The sequence below is a fragment of the Sebastes umbrosus genome, chromosome 11 (assembly GCF_015220745.1).
Source record: "Sebastes umbrosus isolate fSebUmb1 chromosome 11, fSebUmb1.pri, whole genome shotgun sequence".
Taxonomy (NCBI): Eukaryota; Metazoa; Chordata; class Actinopteri; order Perciformes; family Sebastidae; genus Sebastes; species Sebastes umbrosus.
In genome coordinates this window covers 6,259,922-6,285,190 of record NC_051279.1, presented here as the reverse complement: position 1 = coordinate 6,285,190, position 25,269 = coordinate 6,259,922, and the positions used below count along the sequence as shown (strand labels likewise).

Below are 25,269 nucleotides of genomic sequence, written 5' to 3'. Positions count from 1 at the left end.
ATAATATATATTATATATATATAATATTATATATAATATATAATATAATCTCTATATATATAAAATATATAATATAATATATAATATATATTATATATATATATAATATTGTATATATAATATTGTATATATATATATAATATATATATATATGTGTGTGTATGTAAGCAATGCGAAAAAATAAACGAAAAGCAGTGCCAAATATAAAAAAGATAATAGAAATGAAACAAATCCAACATAAAATAAATACAATTTAAATAAACACGCGAACGTATGACAATAAATTCACTTAAAAATTGTGAAGATATTGCATACTGTACATTCATTGTTTTAACAGCATTTTGTGAATATTGTGAGGAAGAAATTGTTGTCACATATTGTTCCATTTCCATTCATAAATATAAAGAATTGAGGCTTTTTTTTTTTGTAAATTTACATTTGGGAATGTGGAATGCGTAAAAGCCCACATCATCCACTCCAGCTGTGCGTAAAAGCCCTTGTGCGTAAAATGGAGCGTTAATGTGGCGCATCATCAGAGAAGACACGCTGTTCGGTTCTCTCCATCAGCATTTACAATAATCCAGCAGCGAGTCGGACTACCTGCACACACATATACAACATACGCTGTAATCCAGGCGGAAAGCATTCAGCTTTTGGGTGACATTACGGACGGTTTGCAATGATGGAGCTGGTTAAACTGGTTCTGATAGTTGTGCTGCTTCTGACAAATGTTTTCTGCCAAGAAATGGATGTTGACAACTGGAGAGAAGACACCGACGAGGTAAGACTTATAAAAACTTATTTATTCCATTGTTTCCACAAAAGATTTTTTTTTTATTATTATTATTTTCTTTTTATTGTGTTATAAAGTGATTACAAAACAAGTGAAGACATGTGCAGGGACATATATAAAAAAAAAACAAAATATATCATACAGAGAAAGACAAATAACAAAGTACAAAACTAAAACAACACTAAACTAAAACAACACTAAACTAAAACAATACAAGGGGATAAAAGCAGGTTGAAGAATGTGTGTGTGTGTGTGTGATGTGGATAATGGATGTGTGTTTGGCATTAAATGAGGCTAGATGGTCATATATGACATATATCTACTCTTAAACACATACAGACATCCTTCCTTTTATGTGTAGAGCATAGGGGGAACAAAAACAAAACAAAAACAAAATAAATGAGTAAAATATATAAATAATACAGTATATACACATATATATTAATAATATGAATAATAATAAAGATGATGATGATGATGATGATGATAATAATGTCAATAACAATAATAATACCAACACTTACAATAATAAGTGAGATAAATAAACAAGTAAATAATAACAATAATAAAGAAAAAAAATGTTTTAAGTTAATTCGAAGGTCATATATAATTATAACTGTGTATACAAAAGACACAAAAGATTTCTGATAGAAAAGTCTTCACTGAAATACAAAATAATTTATGATAATTGTCTTTTTTGGATTAGAAGCTCTCGGTGAGATGATTTCTTTGACCAACAATATTTTTTGTACAGAGTTAAAGAGATAATCTAGTAAATTCTTTGTATTATTTTTTGTCTCATACAAGAACAAATGGCCAAACTCTGATGTAATTCAAGATATGTTAGTGAGAATGACCAGAAAACCAGGACCACGCCAATATCTTGGACTCATGGGGAAGAAAAACTCTGGTAGGGAATTATTAATAACGTAGTTTACTGTATTTATGTTAAAGACTGCTGCACTCAGGTCTAATTGTATTTATTTCCTCCAAACAGCAAATATGCAGACAGCACGTAAACGTAAGTATTATTCTCTTGCTTGAAAATAAATAATAAAATAAATAAAATAATAATAATTAATATATATATATATATATATATATATATATATATATATATATATATATATATTTGAAGTGACAATATATCATTTTAAAGGATGTTTTCATTCACAGGGCATAGATTTAAAACCTTTGTGGGTCTGATGGGTAAAAGGAGCTTTGAGGATCCAGGTATGAAACCTCCAACACTGACATTAAATATACTGGAGGGAGGAAATCTGCCTGGTAACCGCTGATGTCATCCCTGCAGGAGCCCAGTGAGCTGCACAGAAGATTGAGGATATCTGCGTTTGTTCTTTTACTTTGTTTGATTTCAGACTGACAATTTTTTTTTTGTATTTGTAATTGTTTCATTAAATATGTCACATTTAACAGTGGAGTTTGTTGACACAATTGCCAATGCTGAGAATCTTTAGTCAGACGGTGCCATCTAGTGTTGAAATAAAATGATGGAAAAATTGGTCTGGAAACGTTAAATGCATCACTGAATGAAACTTAAAGGGGAACTATGATCATTTTCAAAATTCATACATCCATACATGCTATTCCTATGGTCTAAGACAGTCCGAAAAATATTAGCAAACATGAAAAAACTCTCTTAAATCCAAAAACTGGAGCGCTTAAACTCAACTTTTGATGTCATCAAGATGCTAAAAAGTGTGGAGCTGCTCCATAGACAATGAATTGGGAAAGATGTTGGAGATTACACTGAGAGCACTCAGGGGGATGTTCTGAGTATGTGGGAACATTTTCTGTTTCACAAGATAACACTACAACAGAATAAAGCTCATTTGGGTATAGAAAAGAAAACAAACATTCTGTGTGTCCACAAAATCAGGTTGCGTCCGAAATTCCACATTAACTTGCTATTTAGCACGCTAAAACAGTATTTGAGATATTTTAGTATGTCCGAAACCTTATTATTATTACTATTTCCGGTGACAAATTACAGTATGCAACACTGGACACTACGGCGGCATAAATATCCCACAATGCAATACGGTAGTTCATAATGGCAACGGACGTTGACGAAGAGCTCTGTGACTTCAGTAACGCTTCAATTTAACTGCAAGTATAAGATGTCACTTTGCTAAGCATAATATACATTTAAAATTAGTTCAGACTTTGATTCTCCTATTTTGGCCACATGAGATTGGCATGGGTTACCATGGTTACGCGTCTCCAACCAGCAAGGATGCTCTTAGGAAGTGACAACATAAATTACAGCTGTAAAGAAACATACTACTGTTTATTCACGCAAAAGAATGTTGAACGATAGCACACATATTGGGTATGTAGTGTATAGTATGTGATTTCGGATGAAGCCTCAGTCTCCCAGTCATTGTCTATGGAGCAGCTCCAGACTTTATACTTGATGACATCACAAGTTTGAGACTGACTTCTCTGGTTTCTGGCTTTGCGAGAGTAGCTCACAAATATTGATTGAACTTTCCTAGGCCATGGAAATAGGATATTGGAATTGTTACTTTAGGTGGTGTTCCCCTTTAACAGTAATATTTAAATATAAAAACAGTATCATGTAAAAAAGAGAATGTATCATCGCTTCACAAAAAGTGTCCACACCAGTTTTCATAATAAACCCATCTCACTCCTCAGTATCATCACAGGTTTATTAAGTGACTTTGTACAATACAAATGAAAAATAAAATTAAAAATACAGAGATGGAGTACATAGCCAAAGCAAATTGCGGTGTTGACTCTTCATTTTCCACAGATCGTTACCGCAGAGTGATTGAAATATTGTTTTTTTTTCTTTAAAGCATCGATGGATCACTGTTCTCTGTGAAAGAGTGTTTCTGTTAAACAGTGGACGCTGCTCTCAAGTCTCTGAGGATTTTCTAAACATACAAAAGAAGTTATTACTTCGGCTGGCTCGGTATATATAAAAATAAACTAAAGTGAAATATAACACTTATGACGTTATAAATGGTGGTCCAAGGCTAGTGGAAATAGCTAAACACAGAGGAGAAAGAAAGCGTTACATTTCAGAAAAAAAAACCCATTTTTTAAAATCTATAAAAAAAGGCCCAAGGTGCATTTTATTGTTTTTCTTGGTTTTCCTGTTGACACCTATTTCAGTCGCACTGACAGGAGGGTTAAAGGTTTATCAGATACACTCAAAACAAAAAGGATTAGTTAATGCCTTGTCCTCTTCTTACTTTAATACACGAAGGAAGATCAGGTTAATGTTCATATACGGTTACTTTCATTTTTCCTGTAAACAAATAGAATTCACCAGAACTTGATTGTACAACAGTCAGACATGATTCATGGGATTTTTTTTTTGTCTTTGCTCTCCATAAAACTGTACACATCAGTCATTTAAAAGCAACCTTGGGGTGAAAAAAGAAAGAGAGCAGCAAATAGGGGCGGGGACAGTATTCAGTTATAACAACAACAATAATAATAATAATAATAATAACATCAATAATAATAATAATAATAATTAAAATAAGAATATGGGTTTGGCCGTTCTGAAATGTTTTTTATTTTTTTTATGCTTTGATGATGAGTCCCGAGGCAGCGTGGGGGGGGGAGGCTCTGTGGCGGTGGATCTGACCGTACATTCAGACCCCCTTCCACCTCCTCACACACCCATAATACCCCCAGTACCCCCTCTAGCGGCTGGGAGCAGGAGCACAGCTGTGCTGGCAGACAGAGCAGGGACAGGAGACAAGGAGGGGTGAATGGGGGGTAGAAAGGGGGAGAATGAGAAGGAGAAAGAGGAGGAGGAGGAGGAGCAGGAGCAGGAGGAGGAGGAGGTGGGTGATGTCAGTGCCACACACTGGTGTCCTGACCGGCAACATTGGCAAACAAAAATAACTCGAGTTGGGGTGGTCCTGCCGACTGTCTTTTAAAAGATCTTGCCTTTCTTTTTGTTTTTCTCCAGAGTCCTGCGGGAGACGAGAGACAAACACACACATATACTCTATAATCAGAGACAATGTTTTAAACAATATTTAATTAGCTCTACCTGTAGCAAATAGATGCACAGCGCCTCGTGATGCTGCTGTTGTTTGTAGCATAATGTAAATACGCAGCATTCCTATTGCAAAGAATTCTTATAACAAGAAAAATGTGAACATAGCGGTTGCTTAACTTCAGCATAACAGAGACAGTCATAACTTGTTACACAATAAATAAAAAACAAGGAAGTGCTGAATGTATGAATGCAAGGTGCGGTTTCAACGGACAGTTTTTCAGACCTCCAGAATAGCAGGGTGGAGCTCCGGCACTGAGGGAATCACCAGTATCACCGGTATCTATAATATAACTAATATCTATAACTAAACTGTCAGACTGTCTTGTCTGACAGTTTAGTTATAGATATTCTGTCAGCCCATTTTTTAAGCAGAGAAAATTCAATCTATCCTTCTGCCAACAGTCAATATTTACACATCCCATCAACTTCGTTTTAAACACTGCACAGCACTTTCATTTTTAAACATATATTTGACATATTTTACATTGTAAATTTCTGTTGTATATTTATGATTCTTGTCTTTTGCAGTACTTGTTTTTTTCCGTTCTCTTTCTATGTGTATTGTGACTGTTCTGCATCAAAATACAAAGGCAAATTCCTTGTATGTGAAAACTTGGCAATAAACATGTTTCTGATTCTGCAGAAGTGTCAGACGGCCACACGGTGCCACTACTCTATATTAGCCCAGCATTTATCTTCCACTTAATTTTAAGGTTGATGTCAATCTCACAGTGCGTGATGAATCGGTGCATGATTTAGGAGTTTAAGTGCTTGGGTTTGTTAATATAAACAGCTGAACCATGAACAGTGTGACGGTGAGTGTCAGTTGTACTAGTGGAGCGGGTAACATCAATTTTTCAGTCAAATCATGCAAATAGTGATACAAGCACCAAATGTGGCATGATGATTGCCGAGGGGACACTAAGCAAATATATAAATGATTGGCCACTTGAAAATCCAAGATGGATTTCAAGATGGCTGTCAAATTGACCTGCTGATGATGATTTCTCTCAGAGAAATTCATCTACTTGGTCGATTTGAGTGATCTTAGTGTCAAATGATGTGTTTTCTAGCATGCTGGATCTCATTCTGATTGTTTTAATAATAAATAACTGCAATATGGCGGACATTTTTCAAGATGGCCTGTCAAAGAAATGCATGTACTTGGTCAATTTCGATGATTGTGATGTAGAATTATATGTTTTCTGGTATGCTTGATCTAATTTGTACAGCTTTAACATCCTCCAATACATTTTTTCTTACTTTTTGTCTGTCCGGTGAGTCTTTGCTTTGTGGTGTTCGCATGGCTCAATAGGATTGTAGGCCTACTGTTGTGGATATCAATAGCTGCTGTTGCCTTAGGTGTAAGGGCTTAGTGGTAATGGTAATACCTTTGTTTCAGAAGTCAGCCTCATCCTCCAGGATGGACTACTGGCACTGGTCCTCACTACTCTCTCAACTCTCACCTATGGCTCCTAGAAGTGCTAGTGCACGGCAACGGCCACACCCTGGAACACCGTGTTGGCTCACGGGATAAACTAGGTGAGGGTAGCACACATAGAGTCTCTGTGTGATGTCTAGCTCCAAACATTTCATAGAGTCAACGAATCTGCCATCTTTACCCTTTACCCAGTTAAAAATTGTTAAAACTATCCAAATTAGATCCAGCATGATAGAAAAACACATAATTTGACACCAAGATCACTCAAATCGACCAAGTAGATGAATTTCTATGAGAGAAATCATCGTCAGCAGGCCATTTTCAAGATGGCTGGCATCTTTAGATTTTCAAGTGGCCAATCGTTCATATTTGCCAAGTGTCCCCTCGGGAATCATCGTGCCAAATTTGGTGCTGGTATCACTATTTGCATGATCTTTCCACTACCCGATCCGCTATACCTGGAGGCCTCCAGTTTCTGCTGCTCCAGGCGCTGCTGGACCTCCCAGTTTGCTCTCTCCTCCTCGAACACGCGTCTCTTCTCCTCCAGCTCCCTGTGCTGAGCCTCCAGGTTCTTCTTCATTTGCTCATGACGCCGCTGAAGCTGCAGAGAGAGACAGACAGGACAGAGGAGAACGTCGGTAATTTGTATCTAAAAGCACTGTCACACATGCAGTCAAAAAACTGAACACAGCACTGCAAAACATGTAGAGCTTTTTACACAATACAATACCCTCTTCAGTCACACTGGTTTCCTAGTTTTATTTGATGCCAGTATCTTCACTCAAGCTTTAAAACTGAGTTCCCGCTACAACCTAAAATCGCAAGTTGCATTAATGCGTTACAGAAATTAGTGGCATTAAAACAAATTTGCGTTATTATCACGTTAACTTTGAGAGCCCTAAATAAAATATATAAAATATATCAGTGGTTCCATCAACAGATATTGTTTAATACAGACATGATCAGTGTGCTTGTTACACACATGTGAATTCTAACTCTAAATAAGTAAAACACAAAAGAGGAAACTTGCAAACGGAACCATCCATTTACACAATTCAACAACACACTCATTAAAGCCCACTCACACTTCTAACTGCTGAAACACGTCAGCACAAGAGGAAGGAAGGAGCTCAGACAGATGAGTAACTTCACAATACCGCAGTGTTCATTCAACCGTGTGTGTGTGTGTGTGTGTGTGCGTGTGTGTATGTGTGTGTTTTACCTCTGCTTCAGAGTCTTTGAGCTTCTGCACTTTTTCCTTGACTTTCATCTCAAACACCTGCTCCATCTCCATCTCCATCTTCTTCATCTTAGTCACATGCTCTCGCCTCTCCTCCTCCATCTGGGCCAGGGGACTCCTGCACGGGGAGAGATGGAGCGCACACACACACATTTAGATCAGCACTGCAGAGCATCACAGGCATCGGTGTACTCAGCAGTTTGATGATACGTTGTGAACAGTAATGTCACCCGTTATTAGAGTTGTCACGATCAGTAGAGTTTCAGTCTTGAGAGTATAAAACTGAATTTAGTGTGTTTAACCTCTTTGACCCAAATCTTATTTTAGCATTTCCTCTCCTCTTGAATATGTTTGCGTGCAGATAAAAACGGAGCATGAGGAGCATGTTTTACTTTCACCAAACAGGTCAGAGTAAAATATGCCACGATTTTTCTCCAAGAGCTGACAGACAGACGACAAACTGACTGAAATCTGTCCAGTAGGATTTCTATACAAATCTCAGACTGTATCGTGACAACATTAGCCCTAATTTCCCCGAGAAATACATCACGTTGGGGAGGAAACAAGAGCGAGAGGTAAAGTTTTAGGAATGGCGGGATCCAACAAGGCTCTGACAGGAACAGGAAACCAAACCAACCATGAGGCTTTTCTGAGAGGCAGAGGAAGAAAACAAAAGCTGATGCAAAGAACCTGTGAACACTGACTGTTAGTGCAGGTGGTGGGTTAAATGTTAGTAAAGCTCGTCAGGATGTTTTATTAAAGTGTTAGTGTACAGAGACCCGACATGAAAGTTGCTGGTTTACAGTTACATTCACCTCATGCCAAAATGTTCTATGTTGTAGCTTTAAGTAATTTCAGCAAAATGTTTATGGCGTCCGTCTTATAATCACTCTTAACCACTACATACATTTCATGTAGGCAACAGGTCTCTGTTTAGGCTCCAAGTGGGGCTAATGGCAAGTGGAAGCAGCAATGAATACACATAGTGGAAACAGTTAAAGGCTTTGTTGTTGGGAAAAGAAATGAAGGAATCACATTCATAGCTGTCAAACTACATTCATAAGTGTGGCAATTCACAGTTTTTCTCCCGCTGTTCCTGGAAATATCTACTGATAGGGGGAAGACGAGGTGGGAGAAGCAGACCTAAGTCAACAAGGAGGGCAGAAAACACCCAAATGCAGGCAGCGGGGGAGAGAGGAGGAACAGGAGAGAGAAATGAACATCATACACAAGGGTCTCAAAAATAATAGAAAAAAAAATACCACTTACATTCCTTCACCTGTGTCATGTCTAAAAAACACATACAACCAAAACACACACGCACACACACGCAGACACACACACACACACACACACACACACAGCATGCAATAATGAGGTCATGCACTAAAATAAAAACTACAGACGTGTTTCTGTGATTTCAGCTACTTTTTCACTGCAAAGCTTGGAAAAAATAACACTGTGGGCTTTGTGAGCTGGGTGTCAAATACATTAGCAGAGATGGCCAAATGTTGAGCTGTGTGTGTGTGTGTGTTAGCATGAGCAGTGTGAGGCCTCTGTTCAGCTGTAGAGCTGGAATTAGCTTAGTGAGTTAGCCGTTTGCTTGTGTCTACGTGAATGAGAAAGCAGCGTGGTGCTTTGATTGAAGATTTATGAAGATTATGATTTTAATGCGAAGTAGTGCAGTGAGAGGCTGCAACAGAAGCAAAAATCACTGAGTGTTTGTCAAACATCACAAACAGAGAACGAATGGACGATGAATGAACTCCCCCCGACTCAGACTTTTCCACTTAGCTGAAACCTAAATACCTGAATAAATTAGGATAGGAGTAAATAGTGAGACAACAACTCAGCCATCTGCAATCACTTTCTACAGACCACATGTCAGTCTGGTTGCTTTATCGGGATTTTTCTGCAGGTTCACCAAGTTAAATTTAAGTTTTTTAAGACCCGTAACCAGCAATCCAGAGTTCCTGTTCTATTCTACACAACCTAGGTTGCAGGTCATTGGATAACATTACTTAGAAGTGAACCTATCCTGCCTGCCTCGAGTACAACTCCTGTCTCTAATGTTGTTCAGGACTTACTTGGTGGACAGTTGACCTTTAGCCCTGTTGTTGTCCACTCCGTTGTAGGTGACAGCAGCCAGCTTCCTGCTGCGGTAGTTTTCGTAGTGGACGTTGTTTGTCACGTCCTTCAGATCCTGCATGTGAGTTCTGGGGAGGGACGACAAAGAATTCAAAATATTTACAAAATGCTCTGAGTAATGTTTCAACTGGTCTTTCAGCTACAACACTACCCAAGTTGAACAATAACTGATATTCATTTATATCTTATATTATAAGAAACCACATTAACAGTCTGTTTATTTATTGCCTAGTTGATTAAAGTGTTTATTAACTGTAAATCGGTTTCTTTCAGTACCTGATGAGCATATCCCTGAGGATGGTGAAGTCGCAGTGGTCACTGTTTTCAACTAGAATGGAAAACAAGAAGTCAGTGAGACAATTATCAGAAAAAAATATATGTGACCTTGTTTGTACCTCAGACACCAAGGACTTAAACAAGCAGGGCAACGTGGGAACATACTGTGAGTAATGTTCAGTTCCTTAGCTTAGATATTTTACACAACAATCGAATCCGTATTTTTCACTGTGGTAATATTTCAGTAACTAAACACTCATACCTTCTGCAACCCCCCAGGGGTATTGTCTCCCTCTGACCCTCTTGCTGTTCACCTCGATGATGGTGTTGCTTCCTACTACAGCCAGCGGCAACTTGTCCTAGCAAAACAAAAACATGTGGCGTTATTAATACGTTAAGTGTATGAGTATCTGGGCTTGTAACAAAGCAGCACGTGTATGTAATATGACGCCCCCAGGGTGACATACGGTACCTTTATCTTCTTCACCAGCCTGTTCTCTTCTTCGTCATCTGTCTCGGGGAACTCATAGATCTTGATTTTATGCTCTTGGATTTCCCGCATGATCTAGCAGGAAAAGGTGAGATCTTTTAGTAACCTCCTGGCAGAGCTAATTGGAAATGGCTAAACAAAACAATGCCATCAGGGTGCGACGGCTGCACCCCAAGATAAAAATAGCTCCAACTTTTGGAACGTAGCAATGTGCACCGCATGTCATGTGACGAGGAACAACTGATCACAGCAAGCAGATATCTTTACTTTCTTCCGTAAATATCAGTCTACGGTAAATATATGGAGGAGAAGTTAATAATTTTAGTGCAAAATTGAGCAGTAAAGCTACTATGAGGGATTTACGATGCTGGAAATCTATTTCTTTGTTTAGTTGAGTGAGGCTTACTGATAAATTACTGCATCTTCGTCATATGTGCTTCAATCTGTGTTTTTATGGAAGTTTGCGGCACACGGCCCCGCGGTCTCTTGCCTGTATGCACGGCTGCATGTAAACGGGAATATTAGTGGAATATTAATTTTCATGAGCAATGTAAACAGCTTAGGAGGAATATTGTCTTTTGCAGAATAAGGGCAAAACCCAGAATATTTTGTGCATGTAAACGTAGTCACTGAAGGTTCTACTGTTACTGCATATGTTCCTAATTTAAATGAATTTCAAACAACTCAAACTTAGTATGACTGGTTAAAAGATGTTGCTGTGTGTGTGTAATAAAGCAAGATATATCACACAAAAGCACACTGCAAAATGGAACTGTTTGCAATGTTCCATCTTACAAGAACTACTTATCCATCTTTCTTTTTGTATTTATGTGTATGTATACTTTACAGAAAACCTTCCACACAGTGCGGCGACACCGTTGTACAAACAACTGTAAAAACAAACAGGATCTACTATATTTGGCTTTGCTTCGTGATGCACACTCTCACCATCATACCGATGACCACAGTAAAAAAAAAAAAAAAACGCTCTCAGATACTTTTTCTGCAGTAGTATGCAGCTGTGGAAACCACTGACCTGTTTCTTGAACTGTTGGCATTCCTCTGGGGTGAGGGTGTCTGCTTTGGCGATCAGCGGGATGACATTGACTTTCTCATGCAACCGTTTCATGAACTCAATATCCAATGGCTTCAGTCTGCGTGGAGATAAAGACACAGTTTGTAGCTCAACTGGATACGGCAACCAGCGTAAAAAACATTTTGAATTGCCCTGTACCTTGAACTTAGTATTGATATCTGAAATCTGTCTAGCACATTTAAGTACAAAATAATGAATCAAACTGTTCTTACTCCTTCTCATCATAGGAGTATAGGAATTCTGGATTTACATTTAATCATGTTTCTTTTGGGCTTCCTTAGACAACACAAGGATAAGTAGAGCTATCCCAAATAAAGAAAAGTATCTGTAACACTGCATTACTGATGTTTGTAATGTTGAGAAAATGACGTGGTAGTCGTGAAAAAGCGACGCTATTCATGGCTGTTTTTGAGCTGAATAAATAACATTTCACATCACTGATTTATTGAGTTAAAGTTTTACATTTAACTTTGTATTTTGTTATATATTCATCTTCATTTGATTCTTTGAGGGCACAGTGGAAATATCCCTCTGAGGTGATTTCTGCCTCGAAGCAGAATCTGATGCTGTTAGTTTTGAGAGTGGGATGTTTGTCACGTCGCCAACAGCCAGGCAGGTCAATTTACAGCACAGGGTTGCACCGACACTGAACCTGAATGCAACAGCTGATAGCAACTGATTTTATCAGAAAGAAGAGCACAAATAAAAACTATTTCACCGGTTCTCAATTTATCAGATTAAAAAATGCACTGAAGATCCTACAAGTATCATTAAATACCATCAAATAAAGACAACTGGTCCATGGAGCAGTCACATAAAGTGCACATCAGCAAACCCTTTGTGGTAGTACACATCAAAAAACACCACAACACTGATGGTTGATATCAATATTTCATACCTGTATTATATCAGCAATATCTATCTTAATAAAACACACTAAATTATGTATAAATGACATTAAAAAACAGCCCTGAAGGTCTGGAGTAGAGCTGCAACGATTTGTCAACTATTAATCTTCAACTATTTTGATAATCGATTAATCGGTTTGAGTAATTTTTTATGGAAATAAATATCTAAGTTGTCTGATTTCAGCTTCTTAAATGTGAATATTTTCTGGTTTCTTTACTCCTCTATGACAGTAAACTGATTTTCTTTGAGTTGTGGACAAAACTAAGACATTTGAGAATGTCTTTTCACCATTTTCTCACAATTTATAGACCAAACAAATAATCCAGTAATCGAGAAAATAATGGACTGATTAATCGACAATGAAAATAATCGGTAGTTGCAGCCCTAGTCTGGAGTTTTTACTGCTGCACAAACTGACCAGAAGAATTTGCTGCTGTCAAGCTACATTGCAGAAACCCCAAAAAACATCAACCTCAGTGTGATTCAGCACCCGTCAGGCTATGTGAAACATGTCCCTGAGAAATCTCTTTACTGAGAGGGAACCAATATCAACCCTAAACAAGCACATTTCCCAAACTGTGTTATACAAATAGGGTGACGATATTTTGTGAGAACGAAAATAATCTAGCAAAAATGAACATGACAATGTATATAAGGGCTGCATAATTTTAAAAAAATATCTAATAGCGATTATTTTGACTGATATTGCAATTGCAATATGATTTGCAATATTAGAGGGATGATATTTTTATACATCGTTATTCTCATTTTCTCTGACAAACATTAAAATCATTATGGTGTAATTTTTGCAGGGATCTGTACCAAACAAAGATGTTTTCTGAAGTCTGTAGAATATGATGTGTATCTCCAGCACCACAATATTTAATTTAAAATGGTATTTTGACACACATTTTGCCTTTAACAAATATTGTGACTTTAACAAGTTCTGCAATTTGAAAATTGCCGTAAGCCATATTGCGATTTTGATAAAATTTCAATTAATTATGCAGACCTAACATATGAGTATTTTATTATATTGGGACTGCAACTAACAATTATTTAAAAAAAAAATCATATCAATTAATCTGCAGATTATTTTCTCAATTAATCTGACAAAATTCCAGAAAACAGTGACAAATTCCTATCACAATATTCCAGAAAGCTAATGTGTAACAGTCCAAAACACAAAGATATTCACTCTATATACTGTATCAGTCCAAAACTGAGAAAATCCTCTACTTACAGATGTTTGCAATATCAGAAAACCTCTCTCATAATTGGGTTGAACCACAGTTTAGGGAAGGTCATGTTTAACGATTTAACAGAGACTGATGTGGGTGATATTTTCCTTAATGAGTCACCGTCCTCAAACCTCTAAGAAAACCCAGACACCAGAATTCAGCTGAGAGTTCAATGTTCACAATCTCTCAGTGTTGGAGGTCATTGTGCTGCTGTGTGAGAGCAGTCAGCTGGTGTTATGAGAGGACGCTGTATGTGTGAGTGTGTATGAGGACATACGCTGCCCATCCTCAAGGCTGAAGTACAGCTTGTGTGGGTACAGAGGACAGGCTTGTACAAACACAATGTCTCACAGTGGACGGACGGGCCGAGGAAGAGGAAAAAAAAACACAAGGAGAGAGAAGGACAGAGGCTTCTTCGTTGTTTACAGTAAGTCATGTCAACAGCTTCAAGGACATGTGAGCACACGGTGGACATTTGCATATACTGTACACAAATTAGGTAGCTCCATACAGCAGACAAAAACAACACTATCCTGCCCTACAATAGCAAACAGCATAGGCTCGTTTTGCCCTTCAAGTAGGGGCAAGCTTTCAAATTAGCATCATTTTTAAACCCATACATGCATTTTAATGTGTTATTGACCAAATACCAGCAATGGCTTTTTTTTCAGGGCAGGAAATAACCTCTGAAGTTTCTCAACTTCTACTACTCCCACACTTTCTGCTCTTTGACTGAATAGTGCATCACGCAAGACACGTATACCTCTTTAAAAGGAAGATGAGATGAGTAACCGCAGAAGACCTGGCGGCTTGTGAATAATAAACATTACAGTTAAAATTCCACACAGTCATCTCTTTATGAAACATTTGGCGATCAGTATCATCAGCTGGGCATTTTGCCAGCGTCTCTTTTCCCTTTTTACAAGTTTTAACCCTTATTTTGCTAGACAAGCAGTCTCACGTTATCATTTACAGCAATGGCCTGGGGGGGAGTAGTGGTAGGAGATAGAGATAGACACATTTACTGCACACTATGGCTGCAACTAACGACTATTTTCATTTTTCAGTAATCTATTGATCATTTTCTCGATTAATTGATTTGTTTTTTGGTCTATAAAATGTCAGAAAATGGTGAATTCAAAGGTGATCAGTGTTTTCCAAAGCCCAAGATGATGTCCTCAAATGTCTTGTTTATGTCCACAACTCAAAGATATTCAGTTTACTGTCACGGAGGAGTAAAGAAACCAGAAAATATTCACATTTAATAAGCTGGAATTTTGACATTTTTTTCTTACTCAAACAGATCAAAATAACTACAACTATCAAAATAGTTGATGACTAATTCAATAGTTGACAACTACAGGTGTCATGGTTTCGATTCTAAATCGGGAATCGATCGAAATTAGCTTCCGATCTCGATCATTGAAAACAAAAGCAGGATCTGTGATTATTTAATTTTTCGCCACCCCCGCCTACTATCATGTATCTGACGAAAACTACAGCTTGACTAAAGAAATGTAACAGCCATCTCACTCATGGCTAAAACTATAAACCAGCACAAAAATCACATTTACCAGCATTAGTTACCATGTTCTTATCAGACGCATTACATTACAAACCCTATCAAAAGTTACATTTGAATTTTGGAACATATAACAGCACACTTAAACTACTCAGGCCAGCACTCAGGACTAGGCAGGCATGATGGGAAATGTGGGCCGTCTCTGTCGCTACGATACTGGGGCAGTTCCTGCAAATGCCCAAAGAGGGTGGAAAGAGGAGATGTCCCGCGCCATCAACGCGTCATATCTTTGGGGTACAACACATGTGCAGTAAAATCTGGTCTGCACTCGCTGAAATTGAGCGAATTGCAACGCACGACCGCAGCTCCAGTTACTCTTCGCATATCTTATATCCCGTACCCCATGACCCATGTCCGCCTGTGTCCCAGCCTCTTTGAATAGGCCCTGCACATACCTATGGCATTTTACACTGCGTGAATTAGCCTAGTGGATAGCAAACTTTAGTTAGTTAATTTCATTACTCATCATAGCTCTTCTACTCTTACTTGATTTAACATTAAGTCACTGCACCTCCACCGCTTTCAGCTGACCAGCACGTTTTTTCAAGTCAACATTGTTAAATCAGAGCAGCTGATATTGGTAGCGAGAGCAACAAGCTAGCGGGCTGCCGAGCGCCGTCTCTCTGCTCTGCTCACAGACTGTCCGAAGCTCTGCCCTCAACAACAAACAGTGATCAGAGGAGAGAGGGAAAAAAAGAGAGGAGAGAAACAAGCTTGACAGTAAATGACAACAAAACCATATTTTTGTAGATTACAGCACACTTGTAATGCACTGCAGAAGGATTTAGGTTTTGTTTTGTGTAATGAGTATGTACTGAGGTGGGTCACTCAGATAATATTGAGAAGATGCAGCTTTTTATATTGTAGACTGTTGTTGTCTGATTTTTGACTTTCAGTTCTCTTTAAAGAAGAATTTGAAAGTGTGAAAATCAAAACGAATTGTGGATTTTTAGAATCGTGACACCCCTATAGACAACTAATTGATTAATCGTTGCAGCTCTACTGCACACACTCAGGAGCTGCCTGGCATGAACACAGCTTCATGCCGTTGGCCACCGAGCTGTTCCAGAAGCAGTGAGGAGTTCAGCGCTTTGCTGATAATGCTAAAAGGAGGAAGAGGAAGAGCTTTACTGACTGTAAACTCCAGTCACAAACCGGCTTCTGTGACCTTTGGGGCACTTTTGACTGCTCATTTCCCTCATTACACTATTTGTTAGTCATTTCCTCTCACGGTTCCCCCTTCCACTTCAGAACGTTTCCCTTCTCGAGCCCTATTTATTCCCCACATCCATCTCCTTGTGGTGAAGCAACAATTCAAGAGCTTTATTCTCACTGGCGTTCTGAATAAAAGCGTACACGATAAAAAAGTATTAATTGACTTATGAATTTGTCTCCCAGACTCACCCATGTCCCGAGGGGGCAATGAAGTACAGGCAACAGTGGATTCGGCTGTCAGGCATCTGTCGTCTGTTCACCCGGGATTCTGAGTTCAGGTAGTCTTCAAACTTGCTGTCTATGTGGTCGATGATTGGCTGCCAGCTGCATAATATACAAATGACAGCTTCCGTTAAGAGACAAATCCTCACAAAGACCCAGAACTCCCTTGAATTAGGGATGGTGAAGAGGATTTTAAGGATTATTAATGATGAATATTATCTGTGCTGAGCTGAATTTGTGGCGATCCTTACCAGTTGCTGTTGTCGACGGCATCTCCGAACCCCGGGGTGTCGACTATTGTGAGCAGCAGCTGGACGCCGCCTTCCTTTATTAAAACTTTGGACTGCTCCACCTGGCACAAGAGAAAGAATAAAGGGCACATTGTGTTTACTTCTGCCACAAACTGTGCCTTTGAAACCAAACCGTTTAATCAATAATACTAAAAATGAAAACACAATATGAAAGGAGGAGTGTGAAATCATTATCTCATCAACTTTAGCGTCGCAGATCATATATTTTACATAAAAAAAAAAAAAACACTCAACGCTAGCAGCATGTAGCAACACGCCATGTCACACTGTGCTATTAGCTAACTATGCTGAGAAGCCAGAAATACACACAAGCATCTGCAGACAGCAATGCTGCCAGTCAGGAGCCAGACAGATAAAGTGCAGCACTTGAGACACTCGAGATTCAGGACAACGTTGTGTAATTAGGGAAGATGAAGATAAAGGAATTTATGGCAGGAGCGGACAGTGAGGCTGACTGACTTGTTTGAGTCATCATGAGAACCAAAGGTTTTACTAATGCACGTCTTAAAGAGTCAATCAAACGTCATCATCACAATATACAAATAAATCTAAAAGTAACAGAGACTTTTCTCACCAAACGCCATAATTCTCTTCTCCTTACAACATGATGATAATGAGGGATGAGTAGCTATTTCTGTGTTCTTTGTTGATCAGTTTGCATGATGTAACAGTGCATTCATGTATGTTGTCTTTATAATACGTTATGTTTGTTAATGGTCCAGTTGCTGCTGTAACCGTTAACTAGCAAGCCAAGAAGTTTAATGTTACTGTATTGATCTTAGAAGACTCTAAGGCTACATCCACACTAATACATTCTCCTTTTAAAACGGCGCTTTAAAGCGAAAACAATCTCCGTCCAGATGAGCGTTTTATCGCCGTTTCAGAAATAATCTCTGTCCATACTACCACGCCTGAAAACACATATCACATGACCATTCACGTACACTGGGCATGCGCGTGCCGGCGTAAACAGGAAGCAGATTTACTGTTGCTGTAGGACATAGGAATTGTCGCAAAGCCTCCTGCGCATAGTAGCATTATAAAATGCAGAATTTAACTGCACAACAGCTGCTAGCATAGACAACAAGGTCGGCAACGCTTGTAATTCGTTATCCATGTTGAAATTAGCCAGTGGTAGACGAGGTTGAAGTTATTTCTTTCATTCCGGAAAAGGGACAAGTGATAGGGGCATGACGAATCAGGGAAAGACACGTCATGACTGATAAGACCCGATCAAGTAGCAAAAGTGAGTGTCTGCGTCATTGTTTTCAAAGGTCTCCATTTCTGCCCGTCTAGACTAAAACACAAACCCGGAGTTTTAAAACTAAAACGGGGTGAGCAGCGTTTTCAAACATCTCTGTCTTACAGGCTCGAAAGTAGTAGTAGTAGTAGTAGTAGTAGTAGTAGTGTGGACACTAGGCATAAACGTAGCAAAAGTTTTCTGTTTCAAAACAAAAACATATTAGTGTGGATGCAGCCTAGGCAGTGAATTTATTTGTGAGCTACATAGTTGAGAACACATTGAAATAAATGATAATTAAGTTGGCATTTATGTCATTAACACAGATGTTCTATGAGACAGTAAACAATCCTGTCCTGGCCACATTTTCAAATAAAAGGTCACAATTATGGTTTGAATAGCTGCCAAAGCTGTTGGTGGGTTAGAGAATCTTACCAGCCACGACCACGAAGTGCAACAGCATTTCAATGACATTTCCAACTCTGATATTTGGTCTACTTAGTACTGCATTAAAAAAAACTGTCTATTTTACTTCTGTGTATCTGGGTTTTGTTTTTGGCTAACACTGCAGGTGTGTTTTAAACAATGTGTGCAACATCTCAGCTAAGAGATAATATAAATTTGTCAAAAATGTACCTGTACAGTCTTTTTGATTCGATGTGAAGGTCCAGGATACTCTCCTGAATACAGGTCTGTTAGGAACAGTGAGTTGATCAACGTGGATTTGCCCAACCCTGACTCACCTGGAAAAAAAACAAAAAGGAAGAGAAATCAGTATTTCAGGAACACTGTGACCTGTACTCTTCATGTTATTGTTAGAAAGTTGACCAGACTGTAAAGCATTGCATTACTTGGAATAGAATATCTTGTATTATATACACACAAAGATGACTGTTGACATCCTAAAGACAATCAAAGGCCATGTGTCGGTCTGGGGATGAGACTGACATTTGCCCAAGAAGACATTAATCCATTTGGGTTAACAGTTAAAAGGCTATGGAAACAACACAGACAATGGCTCTTGTTATGTGCAGCTGACTGGCTGTGTGGTCTGGGAGGCTTCTCAAGCTTGGTTGGCCATTGTGTGCCCAGTTTCCAAGCTCCCAATGAAAAGAATCATTAGTGGAAACGACCACTGACACTGCCTGCCTTGGCTGACGGCCACAAGTCAATATTTAACGAGCCACCATTTACACCAGAGCTACAGTCAAAAGGTAATGTGTGGAGCTCGCACTATAGCGTTTGTTTGTCGTACATTTTATGCGTGGCATGTAACTATGTGCTATGGGTATGCGCTTGTTAAATTTACTGCAGTGTGAAGTGATGACAGGCCTGTGCAATGAGCTGTTCTGCAATCTGTGAAGTGAACAGGTTGTCGGGTCATGTGTTTCATGAGGCATGGGCAGGCGTGCCAGTCACTGCTGGTAATACCAGTCCCATCTCTCTCCTTCCCTTCCTCTTTCTTTCATCCTCTTTCACACCACACTGGTGACGCATTGCGTTGCACGACAGGGACATGTGGGCTCGCAGCTCATCAGAGCCAAGAAAAGCGGAATATTGTGTGTGTGTGTGTGTGTCCATGCAAGAGGGTGATACCATAAAAAACAATGGCAAGCATTTAACTACCATCGAGCCCAGAGGACCTCCTCTACTGTCCTTGTTGCTAGATGCAATGCCATTTGTGTCTTTTCTGAAATTATTCCCAAAATGAAGCTATTTGTTGCAAACACATTGAAGCATTCACACAAGCCCCAGGGGACCACTTGGTCCACATCCAGCAGCTTTTACAGAGGACACTGCAGAAAGTGCAAAATCCAAGTGCCTTGTCATGAGGATGCTCTAATGTGATGTACCTAATAATAGCAATAAAAAGGCAGCACACTGACTTTTAACTTAAGTGTATCAGCAGTACTGTAAGCAAAACGCCTGTAGAAGCAAAGTGTTGTAGAACGCAATGGGAGATGCGCTATTCTTAGAGGCATGCTGGGTAAATTCTGTCGGTCCCACCACAGGAAATGGTTTTGACCCGAGGAAACATTTTCCCTCCAAACAGGGACTGATCAGCCGAGGAGGATCTTGGCTGAGTGTCAACCACCACATCCAGACATTTTTTTAAAAGAATGCCTCCCATTTTTGATTCGCTGAGTGCAGCTTGAGATAAATCCATCCCAAATGTTTCTGTTCTGGCAGACACTGTCAAGGACCTGACATCAAGATTAATTAGAATAACAGCAATGCAATGGTCCCTTCCTTTCTGACTCAGCAATTAACACTACAAAGCTGGGGGCATGTCCCTTGTGTATAGATATGACTGTGCACACACACAATCTCTCTTTTTCAAAAAAAAAACTGCTAGTGAAGGACTTTAAAATGCCAACCGCAACAAATACAATGAAATGATTCATATAAACGAAGAGCAAACAGAGGGCTGAGCAGCGTGTTCTTACCCACGACCATCAGGGTGAACTCAAAGCCCCTCTTGACAGACTTCCTGTACACTTGGTTGGGGAGGCTTGCAAAGCCAACATATCCTTCCAGATTCTTTTGCTGCTGTAAGACAGTAAAAAAATACACACATTAAATCCACAAAGAAATCTAATCCTGCTGAAGCTTAAAAAAAAGGAGCTTTTATCGCCCTATTCCCACGCTGCCAAAACTGAAATATACTCCCAGTCTTTTAACCACCTGAACCCTAATGTTCCCCTCCAGTAGATTTGAAGTTAGACAAACATTGTTTCCAACAGTGTTCGACAGCTTCATTCCAGTTTTCATTACATTCATTACATTACACTGAGTAAAGTATTCAAATTAGAGTTGTTACCATACCAATACCAGTATCGGAAATGTGTCCGTGCTAGTGGAGAGTGTAACGGTAGTCAGAGCGGGGAAAAATGTCAGCCATTTGGCAATATTTCACAGTGGAAAATCCAACAAGTGAAACAGCGATATGTACAGTATGTAAGGCTTCCGTTTCGAGGGGCGGCACTAGTGTTGCCAAGTTCCATTGGATTCATTCTCTGTATGTATTTGTTCATGTTTTACAAAGGGTTTAACCTGAGCCAGGCCATACAACAAAGATAGTAATCATCTCACATTCATACATGGTTAGTAGCGAGGACCGATCCGCTTGTATCGGATCGGTATTTGGTATAGACAGATACTGCAAGTTCAGGTATCGGTATCGGGAAGGACAAAATTATATCACAACATCTCTAATTCAAATCTAAAAAGATGACATCTTTAAATCAAATGGATATATTCTAGATGTGTTGAGCACATTTAAATTGTAATTAGGGACACAGTTTTGAGGTCTTGACTAAAAATTTAAAATAACATTCTGCAGAGCTGCATGACACTGGTTGTCTGTACTGAAAGATTGAAAAAAAAAAAATACTGTCCAGTTATTTAGGTAATTTCAATACTTACTGTTTGCACTGCTGTTTTGTGTAGATCAATGTGACATGGTCCCAATGAGCAGGAAAAGCCAGCGTTTCCAGGGTCAGAAAGCAAAGAGAGACAGCACAAAAACAAAAAAAGCAACAGAGAATCAATTTCAGGCCATCTGACAAGCAAACCATTCTGTCTCCAGAATCAGTTTCCCAAGCTGAGAAGCCTGAGGCAACATGATTCATGATCTGGGCTACTGTAACAACACAGACACTTGGCCAGTGTGGTACATGTTCCACTCCACTTGCTCCTTTAATGTCAGGAGCACCATAAAGCAAGGCCCATTCACTGTTGCAGCTTTTTCTTTTTGCCCGTGGCTAGGAGAGGATTTCTGCCTCTTACTCTGGAGCATCTCCTGCCAACCAAAAGCCGCCCACATGTCTTATGTGTGACACTATGACTTAATATGTGGATTTGCCTACAGGATGTGAAGTTTAATCCCAGCAGCATCCTCCTGCTTCAGTTTATGAATCACTATATATTGGGTTTGGCAATAAATTGACTAGCAAGTCACCACCAGTCATCTTTTATCACAGCTGATTTTTTTTTTAATCTAAAAAAGCTGAGAGGAAATTGCTTTAACTGTCATTTTTAAAATGACAGCTGTCTTGTTTCCTTTCCGGCAATGTCTGACAAGTCAGTCAGCCAAAGGAAGTGGTGACAGGAGGAGGACTATTTGTCAGATATTTTAATAGTGTTTGAGTTTGTTGTTTCAGTTTGAGAGGAACACCAGGTACAGTATTCTGATTTAAAAAGGGTCACACAGTCTGAAGCCAATGAACTTAAAAAAAAAAAGTCAAACATGATCTCTGAGGTACTAGATCCACTGTAATCCAGATTAGATGGAAGCCATGCCCTCCTTATGCCTTGGCCGTGACACATCTTCCAGCTCTCTGGCTTTGTTTGCCCTAACCTAGATGCTCCAATCATGGCAGTTTAAGCAAATTATTGATCACACACACACTAATGCAGCCCCCCATTCTAGGCCACACAAATGACAGAAAAGTGGTCGTTCTCCCCCCTTTTGAAAAGAAACAGATGTACTGCTATCTACAGTGATTGTATTTTTCATACTGTGGGAATATTTGACGTGTCCCCCCTCGACACAAAGCGCCTGGGTCAGTCCTTCATGCTGGTAGCCATCAGGCTCCACAGCCAAGGCTGACCCCCATATGAGAACTATGAGGACTTTAAGAACTTTAAACATGCACTATCTGCAACCATCTTGGACTCTAACCACTGGCGCACTTTACACTTAATTTACACTATACATCCTGTATACCACTTTATAGACTGCACATATGTACATATTACATTTATTTATTGTACATACTATATTTATTTATTGACGGACTGTACACACTATGTTCACCCATTCACTCTGTATCTTTTATATCTCTATTATTGTTTTTATAATTTTTGTATACCTTTACCTCTCCTGTGTTTCACTCTGTTTGCTAATGTTGCTGCTTTGACACCTGAATTTCCCTCCGGTGATTAATAAAGGTTCATCTTATCTTATACAACCAGCACTGCTCCCAGTAAACCACTTACACACCAAAAACTGACAATAACCTGATATTTTGGAATTTCATTTCATTCTCACTGTTCAATATCATTTTCCACTTGTGCACTTTGTTTAGCTCTTTTTTGTTTTACTGTGTAAGCTGATGCATCTTGTTTTTTGCACTATCCCCTTTGCTGCTGTACACTGCAAATTTCCCCACTGCTGGTCTAATAAAGGAATATCTTATCTTATCTTACGTTAAGATATACGTCAAATATTCCCACAGTATGAAGAATACAATCACTGTAGATAGCAGTACATCTGTTTCTTTTCAAAAATGCTTCTTTAAAAGGGGAGAACGACCACTTTTTATTTGATCTTACATTTAAAAGATAAGATAAGATAAAATATTCCTTTATTAGTCCCACAGTGGGGAAATTGTCAGTGTACAGGAGCAAAGGGGATAGTGCAAAAAACAAGATGCATCAGCTAACACAGTAAAAAAAGAGCTAAACAAAGTGTAACAAAATATGAACCATTTAAATTGAAGGAAGTATAGAAATAGGAGCAGTATATACAGTATTGACAATAAACAGACTATTAACAAAATTGCACAAGTGGAAAATGAAATGAAATTCCACCTGAAAATATCAGGTTATTGTCAGTTTTTGTGTGTAAGTGGTCTACTGGGAGCAGTGCTGGTTGTATAAAATAAGATACGATAAGATAAGATGAACCTTTATTAATCCCCAGAGGGAAATTCAGATGTCAAAGCAGCAACATCAGCAAGACAAGAAGAAGAATGATTGAAAGCTCCATAACAGCATCTAATGGACCCCTCAACTGTAACATTTATTTGATCATACATTTATAAGATAAGACTATTAACAAAATTGCACAAGTGGAAAATGATATTGCACAGTGAGAATGAAAAGCAAAAGCCTAACAGTCAAATACACACAGCCACTACAGCTCTCACATGCAGTAAATTAGCATTAATCTGTTTAATCCAACATAGTTAGCTAGGTAATTGCTAGTATAATTGTAGACATGCTTTGAAAAAAAACAATTATAATGTCACCTTAGCATGTTTGTGTTTTTGTTAGCTATTAACACACACAGATTTAGTGAAATACTTTGCTAAAGAGCTGAGTAAAGGCAGGAAATGACTCTCCCGTTAGGTTCTGCAGCCTGCTAGCAGCTAGGCTAGCTGTTAGCTGCTAGTTAGCTTTCAGCCCCTCTAACTGGAGGCGGTGGACTGGGCGTTGGTTGCTCAGACAACAAGAAGCTATATAACGGCACGTTAGCGACGCTATTAAAAAATACAATCCAACACAAACAACCACAGTTTGTGTGTTTACAGCTCAGGCTTCTGTGTATAAATGTTAACAGTAAACTGAGTGAAGAAGTCTCTCACCCATAACGTTGAAGCTCCCTGCCGCCTCAAACAACCCGATGATCATTCAACTAGCAGACATTCCCACTTCTAGCTGGAGCTACGCACTACGAGGCTGCGTAGCGGCTACCGCGCTCAACGTGCTTACGTTGGAAATCTGATGTAAATTCTACGTGAATCACAAAGGGAGGAAAATTATCAAGTATCGCGATAACGTGTATTTTTCTTTCAGTCCCGATGATGTGTTCTCGCGAGACTTTTTTATGTGGAACAATTTTCTTTTTTTTTTTTTCCTGTTTGAACATCCATATATATATATACATATATATATATATATATGTATATATATATAATAAATGCAACATAAAAGTTATCTACCCCCAATTTTACTTTATTTTTTTGTGACTTATATAAAAATAAAAATATAGACTCTCAAACTTATAAACACTTAACTGTATGATGAATTCTTTAAAGATTCTTATTATGATTTCATATTATAATATTATAAAGTATTTTATATTATTATAATAATATATAATAATTTGTAATATAATATTATTATATTATATAGTTCATATAATAATATATTATAATATTATAAATTATTATAAATTATTATTAGATTTATTATGATTATTATCATTAGTAG

At 38.6% G+C, this 25,269-nt stretch overlaps 2 protein-coding genes across 9 annotated transcripts; one reads left to right on the top strand and one right to left on the bottom strand.

Annotated features, from left to right (window-relative positions):
- Positions 1 to 216: 216 nt before the first annotated feature.
- Positions 217 to 3,857, top strand: LOC119497006 (protachykinin). Of its 2 annotated transcripts, XM_037784728.1 has the most exons (5): positions 219 to 781; positions 1,601 to 1,703; positions 1,791 to 1,814; positions 1,970 to 2,026; positions 2,106 to 3,857. In XM_037784728.1, the coding sequence occupies exons 1-5, from the start codon at positions 680 to 682 to the stop codon at positions 2,114 to 2,116; spliced, it is 297 nt and encodes a 98-aa protein (XP_037640656.1). In that variant the 5' UTR covers positions 219 to 679; the 3' UTR covers positions 2,117 to 3,857. The 2 variants fall into 2 exon arrangements, with proteins under 2 accessions (XP_037640655.1, XP_037640656.1); XM_037784727.1 differs by having other exon boundaries at positions 217 to 781; positions 1,970 to 3,857.
- sept7b (septin 7b) lies at positions 3,473 to 24,786 on the bottom strand. 7 transcript variants are annotated; one of them, XR_005208849.1, is made up of 16 exons: positions 24,642 to 24,785; positions 21,697 to 21,707; positions 20,718 to 20,820; positions 18,907 to 19,013; positions 16,971 to 17,071; positions 16,687 to 16,821; positions 11,491 to 11,608; positions 10,437 to 10,529; positions 10,227 to 10,323; positions 9,965 to 10,016; positions 9,628 to 9,756; positions 8,810 to 8,830; positions 7,523 to 7,658; positions 6,759 to 6,901; positions 6,251 to 6,397; positions 3,473 to 4,770 (listed from the first exon to the last, which is right to left on the bottom strand). XR_005208849.1 is itself a non-coding variant. In XM_037784724.1 (15 exons), exons 1-15 carry the CDS (start codon positions 24,685 to 24,687, stop codon positions 4,731 to 4,733), a joined length of 1,332 nt encoding a protein of 443 aa, XP_037640652.1. In that variant the 5' UTR covers positions 24,688 to 24,786; the 3' UTR covers positions 3,473 to 4,730. The 7 variants fall into 7 exon arrangements, 2 of the variants coding, with proteins under 2 accessions (XP_037640652.1, XP_037640653.1); XR_005208851.1 differs by having other exon boundaries at positions 20,718 to 20,817; positions 24,642 to 24,702; XR_005208850.1 differs by having other exon boundaries at positions 21,697 to 21,704; positions 24,642 to 24,702.
- Between the last annotated feature and the right edge of the window lie 483 nt (positions 24,787 to 25,269).